This window comes from Rhinoraja longicauda, chromosome 4 (assembly GCF_053455715.1).
Source record: "Rhinoraja longicauda isolate Sanriku21f chromosome 4, sRhiLon1.1, whole genome shotgun sequence".
Taxonomy (NCBI): Eukaryota; Metazoa; Chordata; class Chondrichthyes; order Rajiformes; family Arhynchobatidae; genus Rhinoraja; species Rhinoraja longicauda.
Window position 1 is genome coordinate 22497103 of NC_135956.1, and position 12523 is coordinate 22509625.

The 12523-nt window shown below is 42.8% G+C and overlaps 1 protein-coding gene across 2 annotated transcripts in view; it reads left to right on the plus strand.

The window, feature by feature from the left end:
• The window catches only part of LOC144593088 (putative Polycomb group protein ASXL3), a 155749-nt gene that overhangs the window by 84592 nt on the left and 58634 nt on the right, over positions 1-12523 (plus strand). For both annotated transcript variants that reach the window (XM_078398528.1, XM_078398527.1), the window contains one exon: positions 3938-4066. In XM_078398528.1, coding sequence (XP_078254654.1) covers positions 3938-4066 — 129 coding nt within the window. The remainder of the gene's footprint in view (positions 1-3937; positions 4067-12523) is intronic.

Consider the following 12523-nt stretch of genomic DNA (forward strand, 5'->3'; position numbering starts at 1 on the left):
AGCCATCTTTAGCTTATGCTTGTTTGGGGGATTGTCCCCTTCAGTTTCCTCTTCAGCATATAAACAACAGGCTCAATTGGGTTCAGATCGGGTGATTGACTTGGCCACTCAAGAAGTGACCATTTTTTAGCTTTGAAAAACTCCTTTGTTGCTTTAGCAGTATGTTTGGGATCATTGTCTTGCTGCAGAATGAACCACCGGCATATGTTCTGAGGCATTTGTTTGAACTTGAGCAGATCATATGTATCTATACACTTCAGAATTCATTATGCTACTCCCATCAGTAGTTGTATCATCAATGTAGATAAGTGAGCCAGTACCTTCAGCAGCCATACATGCCCAGGCCATAACACCCCACCACCATGTTTCACAGATGAGGTGGTATGTTTTGGATCTTGGGCAGTTCCTTCTCTCCTCCATACTTTGCTCTTTCCATCCGTCTGATATGTTAATCTTTGTCTTATCTGTCCACAAGACCTTTTTCCAGAACTGTGGTTGCCCTTTTAAGTACTTCTTGGCAAACTATAACCTGGCCATCCTATTTTAGCGGCTAACTAGTGGTTTGCATCTTGCTGTGTAGCCTCTGTATTTCTGTTCATGAAGTCTTCTGCGGATAGTGGTCATTGTCAAATCCACACCTGACTCCTGAAGAGCGTTCCTGATCTGTCGGACAGGTGTTTGGGGAATTTTTCTTTATTATAGCGAGAATTCTTCCGTCATCCACTGCGGAGGTCTTCCTTGGCCTGCCAGTCCCTTTGCGATTAGTAAGCTCACCAGTGCTCTCTTCTTAGTGATGTTCCAAACAGTTGATTTTGCTAAGCCTAAAGGGCCTTCCCAGTTACGCGATTTTTAAGGCAACTGCCAGCGCCTGTCAAAGTCGTAGCAGATCGCCAAATTTTTTTTTACCCTACGACAATGACTACGACAATGACCATGACAATGCTGAGTCAGGCGATACAAGTTACTTTTTTGTGAAACTAGCAGCTGGCTAAGAGATTACACCATCTTCGGAAACATCGCAAAATTCCCACGCTTACCTGACCGTCAAACTGTCACCTCCAACCTATCTGTCAAATGGCCTGACGGTGAATAAATTGGTTAAACAAAACTATCTTCTGGTATCTTCAAATGCCTTTTCTTAATTTAATATTACGTGCTTCAAAATGCATCTGTGAAAGGGTTTTTCAGTGAACCTCCAGCAGAACCAATGCTTTCCCGTGGGAGACTTGGAATCTGGTTTTAACGTGACGTCCGGGACTTTTCCGAAAGACAGTGAGAACCCGTCTGCCAATACTGTTGTCCCCACTGTCTTTGTATCAGCCTCCCCGGTATCAACATCTTTTACTTATCCAGTCCCGCTGAAAATCCCACGGCCACTTTTCCTCCCACTGTTGGGAGATCCGATTCCTTGTAACTTGCTGCAGTCAGGTCGAAGAAAATAGACACTAAAAAGCTGGAGTAACTCAGCGGGACAGGCAACATCTCTGGAGAGATGGAATGGGTGACGTTTGGGGTCGACCATTTCTTCAGACTGAGAGTCAGGGGAGAGGGGAAACGAGAGATCCCTGGACGTTGGTAAGGAACAAATGAATGAAAGATGAGTTGCTCCAGCTTTTTGTGTCTATCTTCGGTTTAAATCAGCATCTTAAGGCAGGGTGAATGTACGAAGGTCCCTGACCAGAGACAACTCTCTGCTATCCTAATTACTAATCGTTAAACCACAAAAGAAACCACTCTGCCGGTGTTTACACTGTCACACCATCACTCGACAATCCCCTGCCATTACAGTATGGTCGGCAATTTATCAGGATACCGGAACAGTATTTATTCACAAATGCTGGAGTAACTCAGCAGGTCAGGCAGCATCTCAGGAGAGAAGGAATGGGTGACGTTTCGGGTCGAGACCCTTCTTCAGACTAATGTCAGGGGGCCGGGACAAATAAAGGATATAGGTGGAGACAGGAAAACAGTGGGAGATCTGGGAAGGGGGAGGGGAAGAGAGGGACAGAGGAACTATCTAAAGTTGGAGAAGTCAACGTTCATACCACTGGGCTGCAAGCTGCCCAAGCGAAATATGAGGTGCTGTTCCTCCAATTTCCGGTGGGACTCACTATGGCACTGGAGGAGGCCCATGACAGAAAGGTCAGACTTGGAATGGGAGGGGGAGTTGAAGTGCTCAGCCACCGGAAGATCAGATTGGTTAATGCGGACTGAGCGCAGGTGTAGAGCTTCAAAGCGATCGCCGAGCCTGGTTTGGTTTCGCCGATGTAAATAAGTTGACATCTGGAGCAGCAGATGCAATTGATGAGGTTGGAGGAGGTGCAGGTGAACCTCTGTCTCACCTGGAAAGACTGTTTGGGTCCTTGGATGGAGTTGAGGGGGGAGGTAAAGGGACAGGTGTTGCATCTCCTATGGTTGCAGGGAAAGTGCCCGGGGATGGGGTGGTTTGGGTAGGAAGGGACGAGTGGACCAGGGAGTTACGGAGGGAACGGTCTCTGCGGAACGCAGAAAGGGGAGGGGATGGGAAGATATGGCCAGTGGGGGGGTCCCGTTGTAGGTGACGGAAATGTTGGCGGAAGATTTGTTGGATACGCTGGCTGGTGGGGTGGAAGGTGAGAACGAGGGGGATTCTGTCCTTGTTACGAATGGGGGGAGGGGGAGCTGCGGGATGTAGAAGAGACCATTTGACCAAATAGTTATTGACTGAAAGCAAGTTTATGTAGTTAAGCATTCGATAATAATCGCTCTATTGTTTAAAATTGACCAATTACTGGTGTCACTAAACTGCAACTTATTCAATTATAACGGAGGAGAGACAGCATCTCGGTCACCGCCCCCATTCCACAGCTGGCTGTGCAGCTGCACTTCTGTCAGCTGTCATAACGGGTTTTGATAGTTCCTGTCAGACCTTGCCTTCTCCTGATCCGGTTGACCTGTCTCCGGTTGACGTTGGTAGTCGACAATGAAATTCATCCGTCCTCAGTACCGGTGACAACCTAACAAAACCTGGGGACAGCATGCGACAGTGACCGCAATAAGCTACTTGGTGACAAGGCAGCAGTCGCCGAAAATTTTCGAGCAGGTAACTTTTTCCACGACGCGCCGAGATCCGCTACAACTCATTTGAAGACTCCTCACAATCATGCTGCCGCACCCCGGCGACAGCCTAGTCACCGCCAGTCGCCTTAAAATCGCCTAACTGGAACAGGCCCTTAAGGTTTGTCTGATGTCTCTAACAGTTTTATTATTGTTTCTCAGTCTCATAGTGGCTTCTTTGACTTTCATTGGCACAACTTTGGTCCTCATATAACAGCAATAAAAGTTTCCAAAGGTGATGGAAAGACTGTAGGAAAGACTGGTGCTGGGAGCTCACTACATTAAGGCAGCATTTAAACACACCTGAGCAATTACAAGAACCTGTGAAGCCATGTGTCCCAAACATTACGGTGCCCTGAAATGGGGGGACCATGTATAAACAAAGCTGTAATTTCTACATTGTGAAACCACAATGTATAAAAATGGCCTTTATTAAAATCTGATAATGTGCACTTTAACCACATGTGATTTTTTTCTATTGCAAATCTCAAATTGTGGAGTACAGAGGCAAATAAGTAAATGATGAGTCTTTGTCCCAAACATTATGGAAGGCACTGTAGATACTCAAGGAAATACCTAGTGGAATGTTGTCAATGATAGCATAAATCGAATGATGAAAGATCAGTAATTTATAAAATGGAGAACTACTGTAATAGAGTGTGCACTGTCATCTCTTGATTTTATTTTAGTTGACACCACAAATTGTATTTTTGTATGTAATCTAATCTTACTTCATCTACTATGATAAAGTCCCAACTACTGATAGAAGTAAATGTGCAGAGTAAATACTGGTTGACCAATATTATTCAGTAATATAAATACATTTTATGTATTTTTCCAGGATTTGAATCAAACAATATTGGTGAGCTGAACGGTTCTGATAAAGAATTAAAAGAAGGGTCAACATCCTCACCAAGTCCTATTAAGACATCAGATCAACACCTGAAAAGATTGAAGAGATCAAGCTCAGGTATGTCTTACAAAACTCTTCAAATAATGATGGTTTTAATCATTGTCATTTAGAAGTCATCTAACCATATTCAAAGTTGCACCGTATTTAGTTTAAAAAAGCATTGGGCCAGATTTTGCTTTGTACTGTCAATTCAGATTCAAATAGGAGTGTTCGTTTGCACATCAAGCTGTTATCAACCAAGCATTCAAAGTTTGCTCTACAGGACATCTAGAAACTGCATGAATGGGAAATCACATTCAAAGAATCATTAAAGTTCAGCACAGAGGCTGAATCAGGAAGCGTAAATTGTAGTAGTAAACAAAATCAGGTCAAATAAATAAAATGAGAGGGACATAACAGACAGTACAAAAACTAAAATACACTACACACGGAAAATACAGCGATAATTGAAAGTTGATGGAATGAGACTGTATATTTGTCTAAAAATAAATTTCAGACCCAGGGATAGACGATGCTAGCAAAGTTTGGGATTGCAAAGACAAACTGATGTAAAGTTGGCGATCTGCAGAATAAAATTAACCTTAAATTAGTTAATTCAGAAAAAAAGAATACTGGAAGAAATCTTCATATGGTAGATCAAATTTAACAAGGGGATTGATTTATTTTATTAGAAAAATTGAGGAGAGACAAATTAAACTGAATGGCTTAAACACAACATATTGGAGATACTGAAATAAAATACTAGAAATATTAAGCTTGGCAAGCAAGATCTGTGGAGAGAGAAATAGTAAGTGCCTCAGCTTGATGAATTAATCATCAGAAACCTCCACCAGTTCTGATGAAAGGTCATCAACTTGAAACATTAACTCTGTTTTTCTTTCCACATATTTTAACTGACCTGAATAATTCCAAACTTTTCTTCTATTCTCATAAACAAAATGACATTATTTTAAAATGGGGTGTAGGAAGAGTGTACAGGTTTTCAAAGATGGTAGGACTAGTTGAACAAAAGGTACAAGTGATGCTGAAATATAAAATACATGAGAAAGAAAGCTGTGTTCCTTCTTTGTAAAAGGGTAGTTAAGTCCCAGCTGGAGATTTGTGGCCAGGCTCATTGTGCAATTGGTGGCAGATGTCAGCTGAAGATGAATAAACTTGCCTTGACCACTCTGTGATCAGTAAACTACTTGACTGGAAATCATGGCAGTCTGTTCGCACTGCCTTTTGAATATGTCTGGAGAAATTCTTGGCCCAGTGTGATATGTTAGCTCTCTCCTTCTTTCCTTCTTTTCCATTGCTACCTCTGAAAATTATAAACCTTAGCATTTCTTGTGTTATATCTCCACGTCAGCAAAAAGAATTAGAGTGCAGGGCAGAGAAAGAGAGTTAACATTTCAGATCAATAACCCTCCGTCATCACCAACTGGGTGTACAATCATCCTCAATTGGCCGATAAAGTCACCACTATGCTTAAATTACTCTGAGAGAGAACAGGTTAACTGTGCTTGATAATCTCAGTGCCTTTCTCAGGACAATAACATTTCACTCCCTACATCTAACTTGGCACCAAACCAGCAACTCCCCAATCTTTGTCACCATTGTTCCAGTAATGCGCAAGTGACTTAGGTGGATCTTTTATGACAGTCTGCTCCTTGAAGGGAATTGTTGCCAGGCAGCAGAATGTTACTTCTTATGTGATATTAGCATGTTGTTCTGAAAAGAAGGCATGCACTGCAGTCCTGAGAAACAGCTGGCTTTATAAGGAACCTCTAATTGTTTCCATTATACTGCTGCTGCATCAGTTAGATTGCGAGATCTAAAGGCTGTTATTAAACCCTCAGACGCCAGAGAAGTAACATTTTGTAGCCTTACCCAATCCAGAATAGAGAATGGTTGTCCTATTTGTGACCAAATTTGCAGTCTTTTTTTGTTGTAGATGGGTATCTGCTGAATACAATAAATCTATATATCTGCCTGAAATGAAAACAAAACTGAATCCAAACTTCTAATTAAAATTATGCTTGGAACCCTTAGAGTCACACCTGTAAGTTACCACAGCAGTCTATTAATTACTTGAACTCTTAAACTCAAGGAGGGATTAATTACTTAAACTCAGTCTCAGTTAACAGAGGGAAACGTTGAAATAATTAAAAGTATGATTGGCAATATTACAAAAGATAGATGAAAAATGATATATATATTTAGGATAAGGAAAGACTTACACTGAAGCCCCAGCCATGTTTCTGGAGAAAGATGAAGGAGAAAATTGTCAAGGTGCTAGAAATGTTATTTCAAGATTCTATTGAATATGATTGTGTGCTGGAGTTTTCAAAACAGAAAGGAAGATAGATTATGGGTAATTACACACCAATTAGCTTGGCAACTTTGTTAGGACAATTATAAGAAACAGTACAGCACTGTAGCACAGCTTGTAGAGCCTCTGCCTTACAGAGGCATGGGTTCAATCGTGACCTAAGGTGCAGTCTGGGTAGTTTATACATTCTCCCTATGACTGTGTGGGTTTCCTCTGGGTGCTCTGGTTTCCTCCTACATCCCAAAGTTGTGCAAGCTGGTAGGGTAATTGGCCACTGTGAATTGCCCCTCGTGTGTGTAAGTGAGTAGTTGAATCTGGGAGGAATTAATCAGAAAATTGGGGAGAATAAAACAAATGGAATCAATGTAGGATTAGTGTAAATGGATGGTTGGTGGTTAGCACAGATTCAGTAGCTGAAGGACCTATTTCCATGCTGTGACTCCATGAATAATTTAGGATGAATATGGTATATGTTGCTTTAATCCTTAGAAGTAACCAGCTTCGTTTTCATGGAGCTTTCCTGGGACTTCTATAGCATGAATCAAACACAACAAAATGTCCCTTTGGATAGATGAATTAAACGAATAGGAAAGATAGGAAGTGATTAGGGCTATTTCTTTGGGCAGAGAGTCAATTGACATAGACTAGTTGAATCAACAAACTGTTTCTGTGTTGTGATTTCCATGTATCCTTAGACTGAAGCATAAATCTCAGAAACTTCACAAAAGAGTCCTTCAGGAATTACTTTTCTTTTCAGGCAAATATTCATGAGATCGAGGTCCTATACTTTAGGCCACAGGCAGATTTTTTTCACCTCTAAGGCATTTCCTCCACATCTCCTCAGCTTCCTTGTGCTCTGTGAGTCATGCTACATTTACATTTAGTTCTATTTAATTGCTCCCAGTTGGAGGTACTAGAAATGTTGCAGGTGATTGAGAAAGCAGGTGATACGAGAGGTGAGGTGAAACAGGTTGTCACAGAAAGCACGAGACATAAAGTTAACAGAAATATCAATCACCTTGACCGCAACCCTTTTGTTATAATTTCTGTCAGAATTATTTTCCTGCTAGTCCATGAATTTGACTTCCCTCCCTCCTGTTTAGAAACATAGAAAAAAAGGTGCAGGAGTAGGCCATTCGGCCCTTTGAGTCAGCACCGCCATTCAACATGATCATGGCTGATCATCTAAAATCAGTACCCCGTTCCTGCTTTTTCCCCCATATCCCTCGATTCCTTTAGCCCTGAGCTAAATCTAACTCTCTCTTGAATGCATCCAGTGAATTGGCCTCCATTGCCTTCTGTGGCAGAGAATTCCATAGATTCACAACTCTCTGGGTGAAGAAGTTTTTCCTCATCTCAGTCCTAAATGGCCTACCCCTTTTTTTTAAACTGTGACCCCTGGTTCTGGACTCCCCCAACATCGGGAACATTTTTCCTGCATCTAGCCAGTCCAATCCTTTAAGAATTTTATATGTTTCTATAAGATCCCCTCTTATCCTAAATTCCAGTGAATAAACGAGTTCGGTATCTCGACTGAGCATGCGCCAGTCATAGGTCGCGCGTGCCAAGCTTTTTTTTCAGCCGATCGGCTGCTTGTAAACAAACCATCGTTTCATCGTTTTTTCCACTTTTTCTTCGTAGAGGTAAGAAAATAATGTTTTCAAAACTGTTCATTTGGTGTATATATGGTCAATTAGTAAAAACTACCATGATTTTGTAGGGTTTTTATCTTTATGCGGCAAGTTCCGCTCAACTCTCCCCGACTCTTAAACTTGTCCCGGAGCCGTGGAACTGCCGTCGCCGCCGCGGGGACTGGAGGCAGAAGCTGCCGGTGAAGGTTCTCCAGAGAGTGGATCGCCACTGACCCAGAGCCGAGATACAAGGCAAGAGATCACAGTTTTCCCTCACAAACAACAAACTCAAGGAAACTTCCCTCCTCGCTGCTGCCGCGGCCACGGCCGCCGCTCACCCCGGGACTGTGGGGCTTGTGAACAACAACTACAACACTTGTGTTTGTTCTTATTTCGCTGCGTTAGAGGGAGACGGGTCGGGGAAGAGTGTGGAGGAGCGGTGCAGATCTCCCTGGCTCAGAGAGAGAGAGAGAGAGAGAGAGAGAGAGAGAGAGAGAGAGAGAGAGAGAGAGGGAGAGGGAGAGGGAGAGGGAGAGGGAGGGAGAGAGGGAGAGGGAGAGGGAGGGAGAGAGAGAGAGAGAGAGAGAGAGAGAGAGAGAGAGCACCAAGTGAGAGCGTGGAGGGGGAGGGTCTGTCTCTCTCTCTCTCTCTCTCTCTCTCTCGCGCTCTCTCCCTCTCTCTCTCTCTCTCTCTCCCCTTCCCCCCCCCCCCCCCCCCCAGCGAGATGTGCATCGCCCCTCCACACTCTTCCCCGGCCCCGTCTCCCTCTAACACAGCGAAATAAGAACAGACACAAGTGTTGTAGCGAGGAGGGAAGTTTCCTTGAGTTTGTTATTTGCGAAGGAACGCTACGATCTCTCGCCTTGTCCCGACTCTGGGTCGGTGGTGATCCGCTCTCCGGAGAACATTCGCCGGCAACTTCTGCCTCCAGTCCCCGTGCCACCACTGCGGTTCCACGGCTCCAGGACAAGTTAAAGAGTCGGGGAGAGTTGAGGGGAAATCGCTGCATAAAGCTAAAATCCTATAAAATCATGGTAGTTTTTACTAAGTAACCATATATACACCAAATTAACAGTTTTGAGAACATTATTTTCTTACCTCTACAAAGAAAAAGTGGAAAAAACGATGAAACGAAGCTTTGTTTACAAGCAGCCGATCAGCTGAAAATAAAAGCTTAGCACGCGCGACCTATGACCGGCGCATGCTCAGTTGAGATACCGAACTCGCTTATACAAGCCCAGTCGACCCATTCTTTCATCATATGTCAGTCCCGCCATCCCGGGAATTAACCTGGTGAACCTACGCTGCACTCCCTCAATAGCAACAATGTCCTCCCTCAAATTAGGAGGTCAAAATTGCACATAATACTCCAGGTGCGGTCTCACTAGGGCCCAGTACAACTGCAGTAGGACCTCCTTGCCCCTAAATTCAAATCCTCTCGCAATGAAGGCCAACATGCCATTAGCAGTAAGCTGCATGCTTACTTTCAGTGACTGATGTACCAGCACACCCAGGTCTCGTTGCACCTCTCCTTTTCCTAATCTGATACTATACAAATAATAATCTGCCTTTCTGTTCTTGCCACCAAAGTGGACAACCTCACATTTATTCACATTATACTGCATCTGCCATGGATCTGACCACTCACCCAACCTATCCAAGTCACCCTGCAGCCTCATAGCATCCTCATCGCAGCTCACACTGCCACCCAGCTTTGTGTCATCCACAAACTTGGAGATGTCACATTTAATTCCCCCATCTAAATCGTTAATATATATTGTAAATAACTGGGGTCCCAGCACCAAGACTTGCGGCACCCCACTAGTCACTGCCTGCCATTCTGAAAAAGACCTGTTAATTCCTACTCTTTGCTTCCTGTCTGCCATCCAGTTCTCTATCCATGTCAATACCCTACCCCCAATACCATATGCTCTAATTTTGCACATTAAGGTCGTGTGGGACCTTGTCAAAGGCTTTATGAAAGTCCAGATACACCACATCCACTGCTCTCCCTTATCCATTTTATTTGTTACTTCCTCAAAAACTTCCAGAAGATTAGTCAAACACGATTTCCCCTTCATACATCCATGCTGACTTGACCAATCCTATCACTGCTTTCCAAATGCGCTGTTATAACATCTTTAATAATCGACAAGCATCTTCCCCTCTACCGATGTAAGGCTAACTGGTCTATAATTCCTCATTTTCTCTCTCCCTTCTTTCTGAAAAAGTCGAGTTACATTGGCTACCCTCCAGTCCACAGGCACTGATCCGGAGTCGGGAGAACATTGGAAAACGATCACCAATACATCCACGATTTCTAGGGCCACCTCCTTGAGTACTCTGGGATGCAGACCATCAGGTCCTGGGGATTTATCTGCCTTCAGTCCCAACAGATTACCTAACACCATTTCCTGACTAATGTGAATTCCTTTCAGTTCCTCCCTCCCACTCAATCCTCGGTCCCCTAGTATTTCTGGTAGATTGTGTCTTCCTTAGTGAAGACAAAACCAAAGTATTCCTTTAACTGTTCTGCCATTTCTTGGTTTTCCATTATAAATTCTTGTCACCATCATCATATTCTTTATCAATTTGCCTCTCTGGAACTAGAGGAAATGAAGATAAGGTTAACAGCAGTGAAGGATACCCTTAGAACTCTGTATGGAACTCGAACCAGTATTTTGCTTAATAGTTGATTGCAAAGGTATGCACCCCTTTCAAAGCTGTAGTATGAAGACCATTCACAGGATAGGACGGAAGAGTGGCAGCACATGGGTGGCACCATGGCACAGCTGGTGGAGCTGCTGCTTCACCGTGTTAGAGACCCAGGTTCGATCCTGACCTCGAGAGATTGATCATGAGCTGGGATATTTGAGAAAATCTGTCACTGACCTAAAGACATGTCTGTGAATGATCAGGACATTGCCATCTGCAAAAAAATGCCTCAAAGTAAAATCTCTCGACAGTCTTGACCCTAACTTTGAATTTTCGTTAATGGAGTTGCTTGAAATTCCTGTAGTCCTTCTGACTGAGGATACATAAGCAATAAGTTGAACAACACTGAGATATATATGCAAATATATATATCTTTCTTTCACCACGACAGTGACCAGTGAAGATCACTTGCCCTATCTTATATTCATGGGACCTCCAGATAATTTGGATGTATGTATACTTCTTTGAGCAATCTCTCTTATGCACAACAAACCCCACCCCCCCAGCCCCTATTTAATGTATCAAACACATTGGTGAAAGGAATGATGAAAGAATGGTCGACTGCGCTTGTATTCAATGGAATTTAGAAGGATGAAAGGGGATCTTATAGAAACATAGAACATTCTTAAAGGATTGGACATGCTAGGTGCAGGAAACATGTTCCCGATGTTGGGGGAGTCCAGAACCAGGGTTCACAGTTTAAGAATAAGGGGTAGGCCATTTCGGACTGAGATGAGGAAAAACTTTTTCACCCAGAGAATTGTGAATCTGTGGAATTCTCTGCCACAGAAGGCAGTGGAGGCCAATTCACTGGATGATTTCAAGAGAGAGTTAGATTTAGCTCTTAGGGCTAAAGGAATCAAGGGATATGGAGAAAAAGCAGGAATAGGTACTGATTTTAGATGATCAGCCATGATCATATTGAATGGCGGTGCTGGCTCGAAGGGCCAAATCGCCTACTCCACCTATTTTTCTATGTTTCTATGAAGACTGCATAGATCCATATCTAACCCAACATCTCTCCGAGGTCTACCGTATAAATAACATCATCCCTGTAGTACTTCAGCCTAGATAAAGCCATGCTCCTTCTGACAGCTGGGATTTCAGCGATTTCCTAGATCCACACTTGATGCACAATTGTGCATAGTTGGGCTAAACAGTTCTACTCAGCAGGTCATCCACGTTATTCCGTGTACCCTTGATCAATTACTTGAAATGCATTAGAGAGGACCTTCATTCTCACTCCATCAATTGATGAAGTCAGAAATCTATCAAACAAGTGAACTTTGGCATGACAGCTGCCAAGAATAGAATCCCAACAGAAAAGCTAAAATTCATCACATTTTAACAGTATTTAGAATAAAGAATTCTCTTAAATGATCTGTATTGTCACCATATTAACATGGAAGAAAGAATTACAAGATTCTTTATAACTGTAATTCTTATGATAAGACATGTGAACAAACAAACATCCTAACCCAGTGCAGTCCATTAAGTAGAGTGCAGCTCTTAATTCTAGTGCATAAAATCCGTACAAGAATCCAAGGTGCTCCAGGAAGCAAAGAGCATTTGGCAGACATCTATGTCTCATTTGGTATCATCAGATTATTGATCATCTGATTTTAATTTCTGGGTCTGAGAGCACTGACAGTCAGTATCAATTTGTCCTTATGATTGTCACTATCATTTTTCATCTACATGACACAGAGTCAATTTATTTATTGCAACTTCCTCCAGTTACACCCTAGCAGTCTCTCTCAATTTCTCAATCAACTCAATAAAGGTTTGGAGGACCATCTCATTAAAATAGCTCAGATTTGTCTCTGCGATTACTATTTTAAAAAATACATACAT